This window comes from Saimiri boliviensis, chromosome 15, assembly GCF_048565385.1.
Source record: "Saimiri boliviensis isolate mSaiBol1 chromosome 15, mSaiBol1.pri, whole genome shotgun sequence".
Lineage (NCBI taxonomy): Eukaryota > Metazoa > Chordata > Mammalia > Primates > Cebidae > Saimiri > Saimiri boliviensis.
Window position 1 is genome coordinate 73,881,288 of NC_133463.1, and position 25,528 is coordinate 73,906,815.

Sequence of the window (25,528 nt, forward strand, 5' to 3'; positions counted from 1 at the left end):
TGACTTTAACCAAAATCGGGAATTTTCTGTATCTAACTTGTAATCTTTGCATTACATCTGACTAGTAGGATATAGAAGATAAGTCATTTGACTTCTTTCTAAATCATTTTATTTATTTGTGAAACTGGGGGGAGGAGATTAAGATTAGATTATCTCTATTCTGTCTTCCAGCCTAGAAATTGTACTGTATTCTAATAACAGTGGCAGCCAGTAAATTGTGGCTTTTAGTGTGTAAGTATATTTGGAACTAATAAGATTAACTGATTTGAAATACATGTTGAGTACTCCCTATTTTGTGCTGGGCACTGGTAATACTCTGATAAATCAGACATCTTTCAAGGAGTTTACACTTTGTTAGGAGAAAGAGGCATAAAAATAAGCAATCAAATATTCCTGGCATGGTGGTAGAGGTCTGTCTTAAGTGTATGAGGGCACAATAGAGAGGTTGGTGAGTTTTGCTTGGCAGCAGGAACATCAGGAAAGGGCCAGTGATGAAAGGGAGCAATTATGAAGGCCTGATGTGGAGCAGCTGCAGCGTAGTGGTGGGGAGCAGCTTGACTATAATGGCTAAAGCTGGAGGATGAGAAAGTGGAAAGGGTGGCTCCTTTTTCCCCCAAGGAGGTGGGATATGAACAGAAAATAACTGGGGGCAGGGAGCCAGGATGATAAGAGGCTGTGTGTTTTAAAATATGGGTGTGAAGAGCCTCTGTAAAGGTTCTTGGGAAAAGAGACTGTAGAGAGGAAAGTTCATTGTAAAGGAGATGAAGAAGATGTAATTAAGAATAGGGTTGAGAATGGATAGAGAGATAGATGGATAGATATGTGATAACATACACAGCAAAATGTTAATCGTGACATCTAGGAAGTAGATGAATGAGTCTTCACAATATACTTCAACTTTTCTGCATATTTGAAAATTTATAATATTAAGAAATAATTATATAATTTTGAGGGTGGAGAAGAACATGAGTTGAGAATTTAACCTTGAACAGAACCAGAGGGCACTTAATTTCTTGGCATGGCAGGACATTAGGGAAAGTCAAGATTAAAGCCCTAGCCACTTTTGCAAAGTAGAAGTGACTCCCACCTGCTTGGGTGGAGGGCCAAAAAAAAAGGATTGTTGAGCATGAAGGATGGAATAACCACTGGTGAGTGTGAGAGAGGACTCAGCAGACCTGGGTGCTGATGCTCAGGTCTGGTGAAGTTGCCACATTTGTGATTTTCCCTGGTAGTTACCAGAAGACCACAAGTTAGTAGGATCAGGCCGGGTACAGTAGCTCATGCCTATAATCCCAGTACTTTGGAAGGCTGAGGCAGGCATCACCTGAGGTCAGGAGTTCAAGACCAGCCTGGTCAACATGGTGAAACCCCATTTCTATAAAAATACAAAATAGCTGGGTGTGGTGGTGCGTACCTGTAATCCCAGCTATTCGGGAGGCTGGGGCAGGAGAATAGTTTGAACTCAGAGGTGGAGGTTGCAGGGAACCAAGATCATACCATTGCACTCCAGCTTGAGCAACAAAAGCAGTACTCCATCTCAAAGACAAAGCAAAAACAAAAACAAGTTAGTAGGATCATTGAAGGGCCACCAGCTTAAGGAAGCAAAAATAGAATGAGTAGTTGGCAAGTTGACATGAATGATTCCCTTCAGTATTTGCCAGCAGTCTGTCCTAGAACATGTCCCAACCTCTTCGGTGCTTTGTTCAAGAGATTGTTTTCAACCTCACTATCTTTTGCTTTGAATTATCTAAGATAAAAACAATGTTGTAAAACTTTGTTAACACTGTTATTGTTAGCATTTAACTCAGGTAATTTTGTTGTCTCCCTTAGGTAAAAGAAGAACGCCCAGAAAAAATACCAAATTTAAAATTATTGGTGGAGAAGAAATTTTTGGCCTTACAGAACAAGAATTCTGATGCAGACTTTCAAAATAATGAAAAATTTGTACAGTTTAAACAACAGCTGAAAGAACTAAAGAAGCAATGTAAGTCAACATGCTTTGCTTTGGTTCGGCTTTTTGAAATTAGGGAACTAACTTGATGAACAGCCCCAGAAAACTGATTTTATAAAGTTCGCTTATCTGCTTGGCTTGATCCTCTTTCTAAGTTGCTTTTTAGTGTTGTTGCAATTCTGTATTTCGTCTAATTTTTGGTTCAAAATAGCCCGTTCATTCCTGAAAGCCAACAGTTTCCACAGAGTGCTCTTGAAAATTTCCCAGCAGCTAGGTTTATGTATTTGTCCCATTGCTGGGGAAGGGAATTGGGAAAACAAAATAAAACTGAAAACTATTTTATTTAAATAACAGTGGTAGTTTTCAAGTTTTAAACTGCTGTGCCAAGCTTTAAAATAACCATACTTTGATTCTGGTTGTGCTGCTTTGGAGTAATATTAGCTGTGTTTTCTCAGAAGACCACTTTTATCTTCTCAACTATGGACCAAAATCTCCTTGATCCACTTTAGCATTGTAGTAGTGTAAATTCCATGTGATTTTATAATTTGTTGCCTTCTAAATAAACTATCACATTCAGGGTTTTTAGTGGACATAATTTGACTTAAAAATTGGAGCAGGAACTGAATTTTTTGGTATATAAAAAAATTTGTAAAGAATATTTACCAGAAATAATATTATCTTTTCTGCACAGTAAAGTACATATGCCCGTTCTTTTCTTGTTCTTCCATGTGGTCCACATACCAATTTTATGTAAGTTGATTTTTTCATCCTATAGTCTTTGCTTCTTTTAGGATTGAGACTCTTGTATTTCTTAAAGAATTGAATAGTGAAGCAAGCAGCCTTTTCCCTTTTCTGACTTCATTTACACACCGAGCAGGAATGTTGTATGATAGGAGACGTAAATTTACTTCATGTCCCTATATGTGCTTAATGTAGGGATTCGTATTTTGAAATAGGCTTTCTTTTAAATATAAGCATTTTCTTTAAATTGATGCTGAGATCTCAAAAAATGACTGAGGAAGCTGCTTCACTTTTGTCTATTGTACAAATAACTTAAGTTTCACAATTTGGAACGTTTTGCAATCATGATGAGACTTTTGTTTTTACTGTAGATTTAACCAGTAAGCATTTTCCCCATATTTTAAGTCTATTTTTTGTTCTTTTTTGAATATCACAGCTCCCAACATACTTCTAATGTACTTTTCACTATTCCCTCAAATGATTGATAATACCCGAAAGAGATAATAATTTGCCGGTGGCTTTCTGATCGTAAATATGCTAGTGAATTAATTGTACAGCCATGAGAATTAGACATTATTCCCCTTAAATATACATGGGCCATATAGTCTTTATCTGTTATCTGTGGTCCTTATTACTCAGAGATGTGTGCGTGTGTGTGTGTGTGTGTGTGTAGTATCTGGCACATGGACCTGTGGCCTGAGGCCAACAAATTCCCTTGTTTGGGATGTATAGGTTAAACACAGCTTTTAAAAGCTTACATTATATGACCTCTAGGTTGTTTACCTGGTCATCTCATGGTAGTTAGAAACTGATTGGCAGTTTTAGATTTCTTGATTTAAAACCTAAGTAAACTGATTGTTTTAGGCATTTTTTCAAAGGTGTTCTCAGTGAAAGGACTAGGAACTATTCTGTATGGTGCTTAGTGAAAATATTTTGAACTAACGTATGTATCAGTTATTTATATTTATTAAATGCAAAAGTTTTCTGTCAAATAAATAGCAATTTTTCAATCTTAAAAAAAAAAAAGGTGCTAGTGAATTTCAGTTTTGGTGTTCGTCTAAGTAGCCAAATGTATTTTATTTGACTGTTTGGAGCCAGTATTCATAAATTGTGGCAGACTTAGCATCCAATCATAATTTGTGATTTTTAAGAAATTTTACAATACTGGTTGAAGGACAAATATTCAAAAATATAAATTTTCTTCTTTTGTTATTGTTCACAAAGTTATTATTCCATAAGGTAAATGATGAACAATTTTAGAATCATATACTCATGGAGAAACACTTTCTAATTAAAAACATATAGTTCAACGAAATGATACATGTTGAAATCGTGGCTATTATTTCTTAAATCTCTCTAAAATGGGGGTGGGGGGAAGAAAATGTTTCCTCAGGCTACCAGTACACATTATTTGTATAGACAGTCAAAGCTTGTGTGTATTTATATTGAAAGAAATACTTCCTTATATAAGGTTTCCCTGTATATTGTAACACTGGAATTAAAATAACTTTCCCCTAAAATAATTAAAATAAAAATTTCCCCTAGAATTTTATTTTAAAAAGTTTATAGATTTCAAATGACGGAACAAGCAAAATATTAATACTTTTAAAAATACTCTAAGATCTGTATGCCTTACTTGCAAAATGTAATTTTAGTGCAACATTATTAGCACTGTTAATTGAACTTGTATTGTGTCTAGTGGATTTTCTTTCTTTAGGTTTAACACTACTGTGCGGTGTTAAATTAGGACCAGGCTCCCACAATATTTGTGTAGCCAGGTCAAAGGTACACAATGATATATAAATGAGCTAATGAATCTATTTTGAGATATGTGCTGGCGGCAGGGAATAGCAATAATAATTTTTTTGTTTTTAAAGATTAGAAAATAGAGGTCAGGGAGAGAGACTTGCTTATAATTGCCTGTTTTGACAGAGTAAAGGCGAAAGTGCTTTTATGATCTACATGGATCCAAAGGGTTCTTTTATGAAAATAACCACCATGTTTTCACTAATTTTATTATGTAAGAACATAAATGCATGGGATTACATTTGACCAATCAGGAACTAATCAGAGAAATGCCAGAAATCTTTTAGGTGTGGAAAGGCCAAGATGGAAATGCAATGAAGTTGTCTCCCAAGTGGTTTTGTCTCATGGGCAGGCCTAGGTACACCCTGCTGGCAGTGCACCAGCTGTAAGTTAATCTAGCTGTGGCTCAGCAGCTGGTTCTCACACTTTTTGGTCTTATGCTCCCTTTACATTCTAAAATTGTTTTTTTTGGTTTTTTTTGTTTTTTTGTTTTTTTGTTTTTTTTTTTTTTTGAGACAGAGTCCCACTCTGTTGCCCAAGCTGGAGTGCAGTGGTGCAATCCTGGCTCACTGCAACCCTCCACCTCCCAGGTTCAAGCAGTTATCCTGCCTCAGTCAGCCTCCCAAGTAGCTGGGATTGCAGGTGCACGCCCCACACCCAGCTAATTTTTGTGTTTTTAGTACAGATGGGGTTTCACTGTGTTGGCCAAGCTGGTCTTGAACTCCTGACCTCAGGTGATCCCCCCACCTCGACCTCCCAAAGTGCTGGGATTACAGGCATGAGCCACCATGTGTGGTCACGTTCTTAAAATTTACTGAGAGCCCCCAAAGAGCTTTTGTTTACTGGTTATATCAGTTGACATTTATCATATTAGAAATCAAAACTGAAGAATTTTAAAAGTATTAACATATTAAAAATAAGCCTATTATTACATGTTAACATAAACAGTATCTGATATGAAATACCACTTTATATTTTACAAACATAAAAGAAAAATTATTGAGAAGAGTGGCATTGTTTACATTTTTTGCCAGTCTCTTCAATTTCTGGCTTGTTTAATAGAAGGCAGCTAGATCCTCATATTTGTATCTATTTTGTTGATGTACACAAAGAAAATCTTGTCTCACACATTGGTCATTGAACTTGCTGAAAAGATCTTGCAGACCACCAGAAGCTCTCACTTTGACAATTCTAGATCTAGGCCAGGGGTTGGCAAACTGGGCCATGGACCAAATTCAGCCTGCCTCCTAATTTTCTATGGCCTGCAAGCTAACAATTGTTTTTATATTTTTTAATTGTTGGAAGAAAAAAATCAAAAGAGGAATAATATTTGGTGACATGAAAATTCTGTTTCAGTGTCCATAAATAGTTTCATTGGAACACAGGCATACTCACCTGTTGACATATTTTCTGTGGGTACTATCACAGTGTCATGGCGGGGTTGAGTGGGTGTGTCAGACCATCTGGTTAGCAAAGCTTATTGTATTTATTATCTGACTTTTTACAGTAAACGTCTACTGACCCTTGATCTAAATTATATTGGGAAATAATGGCAGTTTTTGTTTTTTTAATTTTAGATTTATCCCTAAATACCATCCATTTGTCTCAGGTATATTCAGAATACTTGGAGGATTCACTGTGTATGAATTACTACAGTTGAGGCTCTGAAATAAATAAAAAGCAAAAAGCAGGAATCTGTACATGGAGAAGACAGTGTATACAAACATGATATAATAGAGAACCATTAATAACAAATAGCAAAGAAAAACATCAGAAACAAATGTTATACAATGTGGACCTAAGTGAGGAGAGTCAAAACAGGAATACCGTACCAGTCAGCTGATAGGGGCTCTCTGAAGCAGTAAGTTCAGAAAGATTCTGAGGCTGAGTTCAGCTCTGGTAGGAAAGAATATGCTAAAAGATAGCAGTGGGAAAGGAGAGGGCAGTACAGATGTCTAGTATTTACCATTCCCAGAATACAAACCTAATAGATACACTACACTCATTTAAAGATATCATTACTCTAAATGTAGTATATTTCAGTTATACACAATAATTTTCCCAATAGTTATGTCTTATAGATATTACTAGGCATTAGATATAACATCTTTGAACAAAGAATTTTGTCCTTTAGGTACCCAGTGTCCTGTATGTTAGAAATAATTACGTCTGCCTCAGCTTACATCTCAGGGTCATTACCAAGATTAAATGAGATACGGACTCTGCTAGTTTTAAAAGCCTTAGATTTAAGTTATTGTGGAAGAGCTAGTACAGCATAATGTAAAGAATATGGCTTAGCAGCCAGAAGACCTGGATTTTAGTCACTTAATAGCCTGATCTCCCTTCAGATACCACCCATTTTAGATACTTCTAATTCCTGGAGTCATACATTTTTTTGATTGAAGATAACATCTATACTTCTAAACAAGAGGCCTAGGATAGTGATGGTGGTGATAACTGAGTTAGGGAACAATTTCACAGAGAAGAATTTCTTAAACAGTAATCATATTCTTGCTAACCCAAGTTGTGAAATGAAACAATATGATTTGGTTTAAGGCAGACATAACCAGACTTTCTTGGATGAAATAATTTTAATTTAGCTAAACAATATGGATAATTTTCTGTTCTCCTTGCCTTAAAGTGTCTTCACTATTACAGCTCACGGTTTCTTGCAATTTTAACATCAGGAGAACTTAATTAGAATGTGGGAACTCCTCTGTATAGACACTTTTTCGAGTCATCAAGCAATCTTTCTGGCATCTTTTATTCATTTACCTGTTACATAACTAGCGGGCATTGTAGATTTTAGTGTACATCAGCAAAGGCAGAAATCGAGGGCAGTTGACAAAGCCCTTATATTTGGAAAGTGTCTTAAGACTGAGATTTAGAAACTTTTCAAATATAAGGGCATTGCCTTATGGTCAAAAATAGAATTGACTATGAATCTGAAATTTTTTGTATTAATTTAATGTGCAATATAATTTTGTTAGTAAATTTAAATTCTAAGCATAAAGGAGAACATATCTTTTAATGAAAAAATGCTAATCTGAAAAGCTTCACCACAAATTTAGACAAAATCAGACAGTATATTCGGGTCACTGTTATATATAGAATATATGGTATGGAGATAATTGTGTCTATGAGTGAAGCTTATAAATCATTTTGAGTGACAGTGATATTTGTATCAGACATATAGAGACATAGGAATTGACACTGTAATCTAGCAATTAATATGGATTCACTTTAAGCACACTAATCTAGATCTAAAAACTGATAAGAGGGAGGCGACATTCACTTTACAAAAGGATTCCCTCAAAGATACCATTGAGTAGGGAGTTCCTTCTCAGGAATGTTAGAACACCTTCACTTTACTATTTTTAGTTGGTGGCTTTTCCATCTCATTCCCCATCTATTCAAAACCACAGTATAGTTGCACAAGGGTTAGAGTTTTTATGTTTTGCTTACTGCTGTATTCCTTGAACTCCAGCATGAGACCTAGGCACAGTGTAGTATTACCGTAGCACAGGTCCCTGAGGGTCACAAGAGTCCTCAGGAAAACCATCATGTGCTTGAGAGCTTCTGTGCTACTGAAAGAAGACACCTGTCACCCCTGCCAGCCTATTGTTGCTGTGAGTGGGTGTGGACCCAGCGTTGCCAGATCTTCTGGGTTTTTTTAGAAAACTCAGAAATCTAAGTTACTAGATTTTTGAAACACTGTTCTGATAAAACTCTTAGTTTGTAACCTTTGATTTTACCTTCTCATAATACCATTTTTAGTGCCTTACTAGGCACTTCAATGAGAGACAGCGGTCGTTTAATTTACTGTTAATTTGTGATTTCTTCAAAAGAGTGGATGGTTTTGCTTTCAAGATTCTGCAGACTAAGGCCACTATGTGCAGTTTACTTCATTTGGGAATGGATATCGTAGAAACCTGTTGGGTTCTATTGAAAAAGCAGGTGGGGGTTTGTGAGGGGGGCCAGGTATGGGAGCCCCCTCATCCAGATGCAGGTGAATAGCGTGGTTCTAGGAAGACTGGTGATCGGAAAGGTATGTGGGAGTCTTGAAACTTGGAAGGAGACAGATGAGAAGTAAATAAAGCTAGTGCCAACCGGGAAAATACTTGTCTTTGCCTAGAAATATATTGAGTGCATTTAAACTGGGCAAAAAGTTGACCAACTTGCCTTCGTTCTGATACTATTCAACCTACAAATTTCTTGCTTTGTCATAAGGTACAACTGTCTATCCCACTTCACAAATGATGTGAATTACTGGCCTGCTATGAACCAAAGCCCAAGACTGCGTAAGGCAGGAATAATTTCTTATTAATCTCTGTGTTCTTTTTATTTCTCATATAGTAGGAGCTCAGTTAATATTTATAGAACAGATTCATTCAATTGATCAGATAAGCTGCCTAGAAAAAGAGGCTCAGAACCTAGTTAAGGCAGTCTAATGATAAAAATCCTTTTCCCTTCAATACATCATCAGTAAGGAAGAGAATAAATAGAGGACAAAAATAAGCATTTGTAGGGTTGATATCTGAAATTAGCAGACAAGGTTAAAAATTTATATTGTCTTTGAAAATACCTTAAATTGCTCAACAAAAGTAAATATATAATTTTGTGTATATAACCCTTTACAATGATATGTTGGTACATATGTATAGTATATATAGCAATAAACAGTTTTTAATATCATGGAGTATGGCTTAAGTCACTTAAGTGTGACTGCTTAGAACATTTAAACCAGTTTATGAAGTTTGCTGGCTTTTCTATGGTTTCACCTTCTCTGTGACTCTCAGTGGGTCTTCATTTTTTCCTTAAAGATGTTGATGAAGCCATTGCCATTCACTCGCTGAGTAACTGTTAATTGTTGGGAAATGCTGAAAACCTTAAATGTCACAACCAAGATGGATTTTTTCAGGCTGGATTGTATCCGTGGCCTGAGAGCTTATGTTCATTGAGTGAAATTTCTGCCCTAAACAAATGTTTTATTGAGTATTTGCCTCTCTCCTCTTTCCTCCTCTCTGAGTCAGTGTCTGTCTTTTCTGTGTATCTCTTTCCTCCCTTCTGCTTTCTTTGTGCCTCCCACCCTGTGTATTTTCTCTTTTCCATGAATCTTGACTTACGTCATTGCAGCTGAAGAGTATCATCCCCATCTTAATGATGAAGTGGGCTCAGAGAGGTAAAGTGACATCCCCAAGACTACAGAGCTAGTGAACAGTAGAACCAGAAGACAGACGATGCCAGGGATGAAGAGAAAGCATTGGAGAGAAGGATAGCTACTCTACTTCTTCTCTTTTGTAAAGCTGTTACTTTTTAGGAGATTTGGGGGACCAAATAAATAATTAAGTTAAGAAAAAGATTAATTCAGATTAAAGGATTGATTCCATAATGGTGGCGTTTTAATCAGGTCATTAAGCTGTCCAGGAGTTATTTTGTAGTGAGAAATTAACTTTTCTACATGTCCTTTATGTTTTACAATAAAGACACTCATCTACTTTGCATTCATCTTAGGTTTGCGTTTTTCCTTTTGGAAGATAGTTACAATACAGGTCACAGGTAAGCTTTGTATAATGCACTCAGTGAGTGCCTGTCGAATTAATGAATAACAGCCAACATTGTTTGAGTGCTTACCTATGTGGGCTATAGTACTTGGAGACTTCATGTGCATTATTATTTATTTTTCTCATCTCTGTAAGATGGCTGTATCTATTTTATAGATTGGAAAATAAGCAAAGAGACGTAATATAACTTGCCTAAAATCCTGATGCCGAAATTCATACCCAGGTTTGGGTGACACCAAAGCCCATGTTCTTTACCCTGTACCACATCAACTCTTGAAAACACTTTCATGTGTTTTTCTTTCTCTCAATTCAAGCATACCATTCATTTATTGAAAAAAAAAAAAAAAGACTTTTAATAGGACTCTTGAAGAGTGAATCACCTGTTTGGATCTTCTAGATCATAGAACTGCATTGATGTACTTTGATGATGCTGGAGGAATCAGCTTCATCTAGCTGAGAGAGAATCTTGTTTGGTCACTTGCATTTAGAGATTAGGGAGTAGGAATGATACCAGACATTACATAGCAGTCCTTCTTTTCCAGATCCCATGGTTTTGGCAATTTATTTAGAATATAGTGCTTAAGAGTGATGTTTCTGGTGTGAATAGTTGGTGTGTTATGGCAGAGAGGAGTAGGATATTTATGGCATCCCAAGTTTAGAACAAATTCCGTGAAATTTATTTCAAACATAACAACAGTAATCTCTTGCACATACATCATCTCACGTAATCTTTACAACATCCACATGCAGGAAAGGAATGCATGAAAAGTATGAGTTCTGTTTTTAGCAGACTGAACACCATATAATAAGAATCTTGGAGGTGACATATTTACCCAATGTCTCACAGTCAGGAGGCCACAAGGATAGCAAATACGTTCACAAGGGAAGGGGAAGTTTTAGAATGAGAGATAGCTATAATTAAAGTTAGTAAAGAAAGGTTCAGTTATCAAGGGACAAATGAGTCAGCTGCAAGTTTAAACACAAACTGTGAGCTATGGGTGTTTCTCTCATTGTGACTTATTTTAAGAGAGTATGAAACCATCCATGCTCAGAAAGTAGCCTGAATCTGGAATAGGAGGACCAAGTCTTAAGTGTCCCAGAGATGACGTTACATTATACTTAATTATCTTGTCAAGTTATAATTCCTGAAGTTGGAATGATTTAAGTGCTATATTTGTTAGATATACTGGAAGTTTCAGGCAAAGTTATTAAGCATTTCTTTCTGTTTCTACTTAATTTTTAAAAGATGTTTATGTTTTTTAGGAAAGAAACTTTAGAATTTTGGCAGCTTCGTGTGTGGTGTGTTATTGTATGTATAGCAAGTAGACATGGTTTGCTCATTAACCATTCTGAAATTTTGAGGTCAGATGAAATGTATTATGTTAATATTATAATTTGGCTTTATAAAGCAGCTGTAATCGAATTTTATATGTATATGGTAGCAATTATATAGGGAAAAACTGCATATAGAAATTCAGAGCTACTTGTATGGAAATGCATTGTTGGTGCAGTCTCTACCTCAGTGATTCCAATTTAGTTTGACTCTGGCAGTAGGCCCACAGGCATTTTTTTTTTTTTTTAAACATTCTCGGGGAAATGCTAATGTACCATGAAGGTTGAAAATAATCTACTAAAAGTTGCTTACTAGGCACTCTAAAGGATATAAATCTGATACCAATTCCAGACCTAATGCAGCTTATTATTTAAAAGGGAGGATCTATACAAACATATCTTGGCATAGTCATAAGCACATACGTATATGTTACTTAGTGATTACCTAGTGAATTAAATTGTACTTAGTGTTCTGGTTTTGTATATAAACTAACTTCATTTACCTGTATCTCAGAGCCTGATTTTAAAACTCCATGTTGTACTTAGCATTCATTCATTCAACAGATGTTCGTTGAATATGCTGGGAATATGGCAGTAAACAAAATTTTCAAGTCTCTGTGCTCGTGGAGCTTACATTCTGGCAGTTAGCATCAACTCACTTTACAGTATTTTGGTGGAAATATGTTTCTTTATAACTCTAAAACAAAGATGAAGATTACTTTTTAAAAGAATTTTTAAAAGTAATCAGGGTTAGATGTATTAGTCAGTTGGCTTTCCTGTGGGATTCCTTAGTCCTTATGATGTAATTTACATTTGGTTAGAATGCCACTGCAGTGAGAACAGGTGCTTGTCTGCCTTCATCTGCTGTATCCCTTGTGTCTACAACAGTACCTGTCACGGAACCAGTGCGTAGTGTATATTTGAGAAATAAATGAAGGACTATAGAAGGGTGTTATAACTTAGTTCATGGGAGCTTTTTTCCCCATGGGACAAATATTTCATGACAAACACTGTGACACATAGTAGTCCTGGGAATAAAAGATAGGGCCAGACCCTTTTTGCGAAGGTTACCTTGGCGGACTTGAGCAACAGCTGCACTCTTAACAAAGCGTGGCTGCCAGTTAGCCGGAGGTGTTCTCAGAGTTCCTGACAACCTTCCTTACCCAGTTTGACCATTGGGTCCTTCCTTATAAAAGGGACTTCCTTTCTCTTTCCCTAAGGGACACTATACTTTAACTTCACTTCCATTGCCTAAGGTAAGAAACTTAACATTAGATTCAAGAACTTTTAATTTCTTCCTCCAATCATCAGCCTTAACAACCTCCATCTTTCCTTTATATGGAAGCATTAATTTTTCCCCCTACGCAAAGTATTAAGTTGACCATACTTCTTATCTTTGATAGTGGTATGGAGGCAAGAAAATATAGGAGTAGCTTGTTTATGTGTATTTTCCTAATGCTTTAGAGCACAGGGTTTTATTTTACAATTACCGAAAGCAAGAAATTCCTACTGCAGCGATGGGTAAGAATTATGCCATTCAATAAGATATGCTGTCTAACCCATTCCTAAAAGTCTAGTCCCCTTCCTAAAAATCCCTACTAGTCCCTCTCTGTTTCTTTCTACCCCCACTGCTATCGCTGCTCCACTTCTGATCTTACTATCAGCCTCCTCCATGCTCCCAGCTGTAGACTTGGTCCTGCCAGTTTCTACCAGAGTGACAATTCCACAGTATATATCTGGTCATGCTTGCTCATAGGAAGCTGGCAGGAGTCAAGCAGGGCATGGGCTTTCCATGGCTCCCTTTGACCCTTCTGGCTCCAGGTTCCTATTTCACTTTCTCGCCACTCTTCTCTCTAGCCCTTTGATCCACTTACCATTCCTAGAAAGTACCGTGTTCTCTTCACCTCTAGATGTTCACTTTTGCTGATCTCTTCATGGACTATTCCACCCCTCTTTTTCTTCCCTTGGTTAAGACAGGTGCCTCCTTCTGCCTCAATGCAGACATCACTGACTTCAGGGAGTCTTCCCTAAGGTAGAGCAAGTGCATGTCTACAGTGCAAGACCTTTAAAGAAGCTTTCATATGGAGAGGAATATCTAATTAAAAAAATTAGGGAAATTAGTATGTGCTTGGCAAGAAAAGGGATTTGGGGCAAATTTTATGGTAGCTTTGAAATATCTTAATTATTTCATTTAAATAATGTACTAAATGGAACCCCAAACTGAGATATTCAAGTCATCTAATATTTGGCATGCATTCTACTGTCCCTTAACCATCAGTAAAATGTTCTGTATCCACTGCTTTTGGTGACAGTGCCTGCCAGCAGACACACAGACTGAAATACATGAACCTTCTCTCTTGACTGATTCATTGGATTCAAATAATAAGTTCCCCCATGACCCCGCTTCAAAAAGTAGAAAGTGTCTTCTTATGTTTTCAAAATACCAAGCTTCGAGAAGCAGCTAGCAATTCTTTGTTTTTGTTACTCTTTGTTTACCATTGACCTAGTAAGCACCTCAGCTGGTGGCTGGAGATTGAAGCAGGGGAGGGAAGGAGGAGGACCTGAAGGAACAGAGCGTTGAGGAAAAAGTGGTAGAATTCTAGGTTGTAAATACTAGCATTGTACTTAATAAAATGCACTAACTCTTATGGTCAAATTTAAGCTTTCACAATACAGTGATAATTTAAGATAATTATAATCGTTGAAGTTGAAAGATACAAATGTGTGCCAAAACTCTTTAATATATTGTCCTGTTAAGTGTGCTTTTGGGAATCACTTCTAATATGATAGTCCAAAATGTAAATGCTTTATATACAGAGAGTTCTCTGTGATATTCAGCAAGCAACTTGGGCATCAATCAAGAGCTTTGTGAAAATTATCTATAAAATGAGATGTTCAGAAAATGTTTTATCATATACTGTTAAATTTTAAAGCAGTATAAATATTTATATGTATTCTGACCACCATGACCAGGTAAGGAAATACTGTAAGCCATGAGCAGAAATAGAACAGAAGTCACAGGACATGAGGAACAGCAAGTAATCCAGTTAGAGCAGATCATATGTATAGGGAAGAAAAGATTACAAGGGTAGGTTGGGACTGATTGATGAAGTTACTTGTTGCCTTGAATAGGATAGTTTCATTAATAAGTAATGGGGAGGGTTACAAGTTTTTCATTAGCTGAGCCATCTGATTAGACTTGAACTCTAAGAAAGTAAGTCTGGTTGTGGTATGTAGGATAAGTTGATATGGGAAGAGATCTTGTTACATTGGTCTAGTCAAGTGCTGATGATATACCTGACTACCATGGAAAGAAGAGAGTGAATGCGAGAAGTGTTGTAGAAGTAGAATCTACAGGATTTATCAACACATTTCAGATAAAGTAGAATTAGGAGAACAAGGAGTTGAAGTTGGCCGTGAGGTTTCTAGTTTGGGTAACTGGGGAAATGGTGATACCATTAAAAAGTAGTAGTAGACTGTCTCATGGAAGAGCTGGTCTTTAGGTGGGGAAGGTGACTTTCATGAATATTAAGCATACTGAATTTAAGGTGCTGGGTTTTGGTATAAATCTTCAACAAATGGCTGGCAGTGAAAAGTGGAGTGTAAGACTATGGCTTAAGAGAATGGGAGAGAAGGGCTTTTCAGTTGCTCCCAGGTGACGGTTCTAGGAGCAGATGAGCTCTTTAAGGGGAAGAGAGAGCCTAAGGAGAAGAAGAAGAGGCAGAGCCAGCAGGCAGTACAGGGAGAGGGACCAAGGGGCTTATGGGCCAAAAAGCATTAAAGGGAGAAACTTTGTCTTCTTAGTATCATGTTCTTATTTTAGTTGAATTTCCTATTACCAAGGATGCATACATTTCTGAGTCCTGTATGAGTATAAAATGTATGCATGTGTGAGTATAAAATGAGTATAGAATGTGTGCATTTTATACTCATACAGTATGCATATGAAATTTTTCATACTTTTCATATTCAAAAAATCAAAAACTAAGTTCCATTACCTCGTAAGATTATGGGGCCAGAGGGATAGAATTCACCAGTTTTTTTTTCTCTCTGCTTCTACCCCATTGGTAGTATTTGTTAAGAGTTTCCTTCATAGCTTCTTTTTCCTCTCCCAGAAATTGATATTTAAAGAGTAAAGGTCATACCTGACTTCTTCTATTGAATTTTATAAGCAGGAAACACATTGTTTAGTTAAAAAAAGTTCTCGTAGCACATAAAGGGATAAGAAATGAGGTATACACATTTATTAGATAATAGATATTTTTAAAAATCATTTCATCCAAAAGCTAGCAATTACTTTTTATTTAGAAATTGTGATTTAATCATAATTTTATTTTTAAGGTATTTAAATATAAATATTAAACAGAATGAGTTTCAGTGGCTGTGGTTCAAATCTGCTGTGGAATAGAAATTAGTATTGTGACACCATTTATGTGTCCAGTTTTAAATTAAATGGTGATGAGTTTCCAGCTCTGTTAGTTTTTATTGTGGAACAAACCACCCCAAAACATAGTGGCTTAAAATAACAACCATTTATTTGGCTTGTAATTATGTGGCTTTGTCATTTGGATGAGGTTTAGCTGGATGAGTCTTCTGCCGGTTCAGAGGGGCTTCCTCACACTGCCAGAGTGGCTGGGGGCTTCTGCATCTAAAATGTCTTCAGCTAGGAAAGCTGATACCCTCTCTATGTGGTTGCAGCCTCCAGCAGATGAGTTCAGATTTGTTCACATGGTGGCAGTGGGTAAGCTAGAGCCTCTAGAGCCTAAGCTGAAGAGCTCTTGAGCCCTGGGCTTGGAAATCTCACAGTGTAACTTTTGCCAGACTTTTGGTCAAATAAATTACAAGGCAACCCAGATTCTAAGGGTGGGGGAATAGACTCTGCTTCATGATGGGAGGGTAGTAGAAAGTATTGCGGCCAGATTGTTAGTCAGCCATATCAACTCATATTCATTTGTTCATTTTGAATACTCAGATACCAGTTTTTAACTGCCAAAACAACAGCATTGACTCTGTGTGTGTGTGTGTGTGTGTGTGTGTGTGTGTGTGTGTGTGTGTGTTTCATTCATCCTCTTTTTTCAATATATTACCTCTGCAAAAGGAGGTATTTGACGTAATCTCACTTTTCTGATTCATCTGTTTGGTGAAGGACATGCTTGTTTATTCGGATATTAAAGCAACTTGAAAATAGAATGTAACATAAATACAATAAAACTACAGCTCGTTTACTTATACATTATTTGTTAAATATCTTTAAAGTGACTGTTTTGTGCCTGGCAGTAGGCTAGATGTATAGGAATAGAGAAAAAGAAACATGGGTCATAGTCCTTACTTTCAAGAAGTTTATATGCTTATAGCATGAGTAGTATTTATCCCCAACAAATAATTTATTAATGTACCAAGGACTATGCGTTAATCGAAAGTAGCACATAGATAGATATGACCTAGTCCTTTTAGTGGAAATAGATATTTAAAATAACTATAATTAAAAGCATGAGAGAAATACCAACTGAGTGCTGTTGAATTAGAAAAAGAAGAGGAGGCGGCAAATGATTGAGCGCCAGCGTAAGTGATTCATATAATTAACGCCTGAGAAGGGCGACATCTTTGAAACCAGAGGGTGATGGCTTCATATAGAAAATGAGTCTTGAACAAGACTTTGAAGAAGAGGTAGAATTTGAATAAGTGGAGAGGTAGGAATCCTACTCAATTTAGAATTGAGTTGTTTTGCCAAGAAGGTAATTATTTAATTAGAGTCTTTTCAAGTGGCAAGTATTAAAGAGCATGTGATAACATGACTGTAGAAAGACTCTGACTCTTTAGAAAGCATTATACTGGGAAGATTGCTGGCAACGTTTTTTTCCTCTCCAATGGTGCCAAGTCTTTTTTTTTTTTTTCTTTTTCTTTAAAAAAAAAAAAAACTTATTTAGAGATGGGGTCTTGCTGTGTTGCCCAGTCTGGTCTTGAACTCCTGGGCTCAGATGAGGAGGAGCCCATATCCCTCTCATCTCCTGAGTGGCTGGGACTACAGCCGTGTACCACCGCGACTGACTTGATTTTCTGTCCTCAGCTATTTGTGTACTTTAATTGGAAGATTGAGTAAAGAATAGTTATTTTATAAGGGAAACACACATTTTGCTTTTACTGAATAGTACTCTGTAGCCATATATTGATTGAAAAAAAAAATAGAAACAAATAATGTGTATCTCTGCAGACAAAGAAGTACAACATTCAGATAAGTAAGGAAACCCCCATTAAGTAATGTCAACTGGTACTTTCTACAAGTATATCTGGGTCTGTTTAGGGACTAAACTGGTAGAAATAATTGGGGAATTTCCTTTCCTAAATTTGACAGGTAAATTTGCTTTTCACACTTTCTGTTTTAGTTGCTCATATTTAAACTGTTTTGAGAAGGAGAAGGATCAATTAAAATGTGTTTTATTTAATGCTAATTGAATAGTACCATATTTAAACATATACCAACTTCCAAAGTGCTTGATGTAACTATATATAATTAGTAAAAGAAGAATCATAATTTTTATTTTTGTAAATTAAATGTAGTTTTTCCCTGTTAAAACATCATTATGAATGAATCCCTTTATCTAGTTTATCATTGCCTTTCCTAAAAGCAGTGATATTTGACTAATATTGTCTAACTTAATTGCTACCATGTGATGAATTCTAGATAATTCTTTAGGGGAAACTTTCCTACTATCTCAGTTATTTTCAGTGACAAGTAATTGGAGGAGTTTATAATAGCTTTTATCATTTAATGTATTTTAATAGCTGGAATATATGTCCAGTCCAAAGAGAATGCATCACAGGATGATCACAAATTGAAAATGAGATTACACATGAAAATATTTTGTAAACTGCAAAGTCCTGTGCAAATAAGTGTAAGGTGATATTATTGTTCTGAGATTAGTATTTGTTATTTCAAGGTCTCTGTAGAACAGTCATAGTTCATAGCTTAGAATCTGGAGCCACGTGGTCTGAGATCAAGTCTAGCTTCAGCCCCTTACTAGTTCTGTAATCAAGGATAAGTCTCTAAACCTCTCTATAACTCAGTTCCTCTGTCTGTTAAAATGATGTTTTAGTAGTATATCTACTTCATAGGATTGTTGTGGCGATTCAATGAATTAGTATATGAAAGTCTTTTGCAACAGTGTTTTGGCACGCAGGAAATGTTATGTGTTACCTATTCTCATCATTACTGTCATTATCACTACATCATGCAGAATAGATAATTACTTCCTGATATATGCTAATCATGTTTTTCTCTATGGAATTCTTCCTGTACTCTCCTGGTTTTGCATTTTTCTGAAAGAGAGCTCCTTGAGAATGAGGACTGAATCTCATCTATTTTTTTTTTTTTTTCCCCGACTGGTTCTCACTCTGTTGCCAAGGCTGGAGTGCAGTGGCATCATCTCAGCTCACTGCTCACTGCAACCTCCACCTCCGGAGTTCAAGCGATTCCCATGTCTCAGCCTTCCAAGTAGCTAGGACTATAGGCATGCCCCAACACACAACCATACCCGCCTAAATTTTTTTTTTTTTTTTTTTTTTTTTTTAGAGAGACAGGGTTTCACCATGTTGGGTCGGCCAGTCTGGTCTCGAACTCCTGGCCTCAAGTGATCCATCCAACTTGGCCTCCCAAAGTGTTGGGATTACAGGAATGAGCCACCACACCTGGTCTCCTATATGGATTTGATTCCATGTACCTTCTGTGGGAAGCTTCATTAATCACTTCTGCCCAAGACAGCCTCTTCTGTTCTATTATACCTTTTATATATGCATGTATAATAGCATTACTATATATTCTCTGCTCGTCTTTAAAGTTTTTTATCCTTTTGATTAGATGATACATGTACATAGTACAAACTTCACGAAATGCAAAAGACTGTGGTGATAAGTGGACCTCTGCCTCCCTGGAGACAGTTACCCTACCAATTCTTTACATATCCCTGCAGAAACAGTCATGGCGTTGCACAGCTTGCACATGTGTTTTAATGGTAGCATATTGGATACTCTGTTCCACTTTGCTTTGTTCACATACTATACTTTGAATATTCCATATCAGTACATATAGCACTTTTGAACGGCTATATAAAATAGTGCTATCATTTTTAACCAGTCACTTGATGGTGGGCTTAGTGGTATTCTGTGACTGTTACTGACATCACTGCAGTGTGCACTGGTACACATACAGAAGTCCACACAAGTAGGCCTGTATCTTTCAAGTAAATAGGTGGAATTACTGAGTCAAAGAATTTGTGCATTTTAAGATTTTTACTCTGAAAGACAAACTGCTCTTTATGGGGATTTTATTAATCTACAACCCCATCAACAATGTGTGAGAGCCCGCTTTTCCTCACACTTGCCAACTCAGTATGTTATTAAACCTTTTGGTCTCTGCCGCTTATGTGTCCCAGATCAACTTATAATTCTGCTTCATACAGTTTGCCATCCTTTAGAATATTTCTGTCTTGCCTCCCTTCATTACAGTAGCTCTTTACAATCTTAGATAATCATATCTTCATTGACTTTCCTTAACTTCCAGGAGAGTTCTAGTTTCTGATATTCTGTTCCATTAACATGTACTTACTTGTCAAACCAGGTACCCTCAGTTACTTACATGTCATAGTGCTTTGTAAATGTTTATGGATTGATTAGCCTAAGTGGCAAAGTCCATCTTCTCTGTAATTTTGAACAAGAGAGAGTCATTGCTTTCTAAATACTTTTTATTAGTTTCTGCCTTTGTGTTAATTCATGTATTTCACATTGTCAGTATCTGTTACTACATGTGTGAATCTTTCTCAGTGTTCAAACTCGGCCTCTTTGCTGCCAACTTTTACCTTGTTAGCAAGGTGAACACATATTCATTTAAAGGTATCAATAATATTTTATGACCTGTTTTCTAGTAGCCCAGGATAGAGTCTTTCTGGGTTCATTCTGCAGAGCTGGCTGAGTTAGATGGGAAGAATCTCAAAAAAGATGCCGTCCTGGGATAGTAGGGGAGACTCAGGGTCTTGGTTAAGTTAAAAGGGTAGCCTCTGCAGTGGCTCATGCCTGTAATCCCAGCACTTTGGGAGGCTGAGGTGGGAGGATCGCAAGATTAGGAGTTTGAGACCAGCTGACCAACATGATGAAACCCCGTCTCTATTAAACACAAAAATTAGCTGGGCATGGTGGCGTGTGCCTGTAATCCCAGCTATTCACGAGGCGGAGGCAGTAGAATTGCTTGAACCTGAGAGGTGAAAGTTGCAGTGAGCTGAGATCACACCACTGCACTCCAGCCTGGGTGACAGAGCGAGACTCATCTCAAAAAATATAAAGGAGTGTCCTCCTAGAGCCGAGACAATGAGATCCTGTAACTGTGCAGGAGGTTTTGTTCATGGCCAGACTATTGTGGGAACCTCTTGAACAACAAAGTAAAAAGAGCGAAATGGGCAGCGAAGTTGTGAGCCAGGCTGGGGTTTGAGTGGAGGGTTCATGTACATATTCAATACCAAACCATTGAAAGTCATTGCTAGAGTATTAATTATTTTGACATTTTAAAGAGTTTATAAATTAGGGATTGTTGATCAGATGAAAAGGCGTGGTGGGCTAGAAAGCAATGACTGGCAGAATCTAAATAATTTATTGATTACCGTAACATTTTTTTAATGTACGATAAGATCGGTCCATTGTATTCAGTTGCACAGTTTATTAGGTACTACACAAAAGCACCTGTCTAAGGAGGCAGAGGGAGACTAAATTCCAGCCCGGGTTCTAATCACCGAGGCATGTACCTGGTGGTATGCCTGAAGAAAAGTGTGCCTTTTTCATCTGCTAATTCAAATATTCAGGGTAGGCAAGTGGAGGCCTTGTTCTCTTTGCTTCATATGTTGTAGACTTAATGTGAAGAATATCCTCTAATTTGTTAAAAAAAAATCAATATGTCATAGTATTTTCTTTCTTTTTTTTTTTTTAGATTATAAAAACTTCCTCTTTAATCAAGGCTTATAACATGAACAGATTTTTTGAATAAAATGGAAAGTTTCCAGTACACTGAAACATAAATCCACAATTCACCATACGTACAACACCCGGCAGAAAAAAACAAAAGCAAGTTTACACGATCCCTGTAACAGCCATGGTGTTAATCTCAGATGCTTCCTCCATCTGCCAAGTTCGTTCTAGATACACAGCACACTGTGGCTTCTGGGATCACACTCAGCTGAGGCTGTGGGTCCACAGAGCACTCATCAGGCTGGGCTATGGTAGTGGTAGCTCTACTCAAGAAACAAAGCAGTTACCAGCACATTCAAACAGTGTATTGAACATCTTTTAAATATCAAAGTGAGAAACAAGAAGGCAACACAGTCATCATCAGGAAGATGTTAGGAAGTAAGGACAGCTGTGTAAAGCTTGAGGCTGAAAGTGGCTTGCCAGCTTCATTTCTTCGACTTCTTGGGTCGTGGGTGCCAGAACAGGAAGATGTGAGGTTCTGATTCATGGATCATGTAATGGACCCAGCCCTGACTCTGCTGAACACCAAGATTCCTGCATTCAGATTCAGACATCAAATGGGTTTTACGGATCAGCTTGGCTGTGTCCTTGGGCAGCATGACATGCTGATACTCAAACGCCTCGCCGTCGTATTTGTCTGAATAGCAAATTTGTTTGTGCGACACGATTGCTCCGTCTGCTAGCCTTCAGCCCCGCCCTGCCAACTTCCAAGGAACCGTCATAGTATTTTCTGATCCAAAAAGTATATTCAGCAGTAAATGATGACTGGTCACCATTTAATTCTCATTTATAAAATGAGAATGGGAAAAAGAAAAAAGAACTTAAATATTTGGCTTTGAAAGAGTAGGCCTGTATGAAAAAGAAATGTTAAACATTTGTACTGTTTCTTTTTAAGCTTTTTTTCTCTGTTATAAGATTTTCCCCTTTGAGGACACTGCAAGCAAAATGAATCATGCCATCAGAGAATGCCCTCTAGATCTTCTTGGGGTTTCTGTAGCCAGCAGTGTACAGGAAACTAGTCACATTATTAATTGCATTCTCTCTTGGCCAAAGGGTTAGCTATTCTAAAATGTGATTTCACTGCCTGCATCAGTCGTAGGCCTAAGCTTCTCTTTGTTATTTTAGTAAATATATGTGTGTATGGAGTGATTTAGTTCAAATTTAGTGTATTAAGTGGTAGTTTACCTAAGGCACCCATGTTTCCCTTCCCCTCTCCTCCTGTTTCAGATTGTACAGAGACCTGGAGGTCTATAGACCACATCTATTCTGAAATGTGAGTTTTGTTTGGCTCACACAGTTTTGGGACTTGTTGTGTTTCAAATGTGTTTAGATAAGAGTTGTTCGTTTCCATTAGTCACTATTCTGACCATTCCCTTTTGTTTTATATCTGGTCTTCTTCAGCTGTCTTTCATGCTGGCCTTCCAGTTTGTAATTCTCACTTTGTATCTGGACACTGTGAACACAGAATTAAGGCAGGAAATTAGAAGGTAGAATAAAATCTGCCTTTAAGAAGCAATTTACATTAAACAAGTAACTCTTACTTATAGTATCAAGAAATGTTTTCAAATATTATAATTGTATACCAATGTCATTCCCCTAACTACTCTTCCCATTTAATTACAATTAGGCTGGGCAAGATAAATACGAGGTTGTAGGCAAAATTAGGGAACTGTGTCAAGGTTTAGAATACCAAGGGTCAATAGCAGGCCAGTCCCTGGAAGGCAGAATATACATAAACACTAAGGTCAAGACAAGTCATAGGTCAGAGCAAGGTGGACAGACTAGGGAATAGCAGTAGCATCCACTGCCCATGGGATCAGGAGCATCAGGTCCAAGCCTCTAGGACCAGTAAATGCATGAGCATTAAAGGAATGAGATCAGAATTGGGAGGCAAGGAGGCTGAGTCATGGGGGCTCACGGTCTCAACAAGGAAATGGGTCTCTGAGGGGAAGGGGGGCAGTACAGGACACTACATGAAATAAAGGAGTTTGCCACAGATGAACCCCCTTTGCCTCTGCTTAGAATGTTTTTTTTTTTTTTAATTAATAGACTTTAGTTTCTAGGTTAACAAAATAGAACAGGTAGTACAGAGTGTTCCCAGATACCACCTTCTCCCACCATCCCCTCACACACCTGTTTCCCCTATTTTCCTGTTTTTAACATTGTACATTTGTATGATATATTTGTTGCAATTGATGAACCAATATTGATACACTATTGATGAGTTAAGCTCATTTTTTTACATTAGGGTTTATGCTGTGTTGTATATTTTATGGGGAGTGTGTTCGTGTGTCAACATTTACATTACATAAAACTTACTATTTTTTCCATTTTTAGGTGTGCTGTTCAGTGGCATTAAGTACATTCACACTAATGTGCAACCATCACCATTAGTCATCTCCAGAACCTTCTCAGTAACCCTAATGGAAACTGTACCCATTAAACAGTAACTCCCCATGTCCCTACCCTCACCCTCAGTAACCACTGTTCCTTTTATCCTATATATTTGACTATTTTGGGCATCTCATATAAGTGGCATTGGACAATAATTGTGCTTTAATCACTTGAGCCCAGGAGTTTGAGACCAGCCTGGGCAACACAGTGAGTCCCTGTCTCTACAAGAAATTAATAAATTAGATGGGCGTGTTGGCACTTGCCTGTTGTCCTAGCTACTTGGGAGACTGAGGCAGGAGGATCACTTGAGCCTAGAGGTCTTGGCTGCAGTGAGCCATGATCATGCCACTGCACTCCAGCCTGGGCAACAGAGAAAGACTCTGTCTCTTAAAACTAATAAACAAAAAATTGTCCTTTTGTTTCTGGCATATTTAACTTCCCATGGTGGCTTTAAGGTTCACCTATGTTGTAGCATGTATTACCATTTCATTCTTTTTTAAGGCTGAATATTCCATGGTATATGCCACATCTCGTTGATCCATTCATCTGTCAATGGACATTTGGGTTTTAACCTTTTGCATATAATGCTGCTATGAACATCAGTGTACATACATCTGTTTGAGTTTCTGCTTTGAGCTCTTTGTGTGTATATAGTCAGAAGTGAAATTGCTGAATCAAATGGTCTATGGGTTTTTGGCAAATGCATAATGTCATGTGTCCACAGTACAGAAGAGTTTCACTGTCCAAAAACTCTGCTTCAACCATTCTTCACTCTCCCACCTTTGCCTCTACTTAGGTTTTAATGTTCTTTTTTTTAGACATTTAACTATTGTTTATACTTCCAACCTGGAACTTTCAGGTAAAGATGTGTTAGTAAAATCAGTGATCAAGGGAAAGTAAGATGTTCTGGTAAATTATTGATAGTCCCTTAGGCTTTGAGATTTTGAAAGTTACTTACACAGTTAACGTACAGGTAACAAACACAGAGCTTTAGAATGCATTGGCTTCAGATAAGATTATTTGTGTGGCTGCAGTTATATATTGCATCCATTTATTCCACAAAGATGTATGCTATACTATATCCAAGCCCTGTGCTAGATACTTTCCATAGGAAACAAAGATTCCATTGAGGTAAGCTAGACTATTTTAGGAGTTTCCATCTTTGTTACCATCAAGGTACCTCTTTGACAGTTGTTCCCCAGGAGCCATGTGTTTTGAAAGATCCTGTCTATTACATATTATGCTTGTGCTAGGCTTTCTCAGAATATTGAAAATAGCTTTTGAGTCTCCACTACAATTTTCAGGGAGTTGTAGAGGTCCAGAGCTCTTCATAAGAAAGCTGATCACGTTTAAAATTCAGAGCATGAGTCTTCGATTAGCATGGTTTGTGTGATTGTCACTGTGCCCAGTCCTGTTATTACAGCTGTGCTGAGGTACTTTGTATGGCTGTTTTCCAGACTTGCTTTGCTCAGATTACCATTTCTCTATCTTCTCCAGTTGCTTGCTGACCAAGCCTTTTCCATTGTACTTCCTTAGTGGCAGTGACCGTCTAGATAGAAAAAAAAAAAAAATTACACTAGGACAGAAAATAAAGAGACAAGGACAGGAAAACTCAGGCATTTATGGTCATTAAAGCAGAATTCTCTGTACACTTGTTAAATTGTTGCTGTCATATGAACCTCCTGATAATTTGTTTATTCATGTTTGTACATATTCTGCATAATATCAGTAT

The 25,528-nt window shown here is 37.2% G+C and overlaps 1 protein-coding gene across 4 annotated transcripts in view; it reads left to right on the forward strand.

Annotated features, from left to right (window-relative positions):
* The window catches only part of NSMCE2 (NSE2 (MMS21) homolog, SMC5-SMC6 complex SUMO ligase), a 277,542-nt gene that overhangs the window by 89,204 nt on the left and 162,810 nt on the right, over positions 1-25,528 (forward strand). For all 4 annotated transcript variants that reach the window (XR_012514171.1, XR_012514172.1, XM_010344246.3 and 1 more), the window contains exon 4: positions 1,831-1,984. Coding sequence is in view for 2 of the 4 variants with exons in the window: in XM_010344246.3 (XP_010342548.1) it covers positions 1,831-1,984 (154 nt within the window). In the remaining 2 variants the exon portion in view is untranslated. The remainder of the gene's footprint in view (positions 1-1,830; positions 1,985-25,528) is intronic.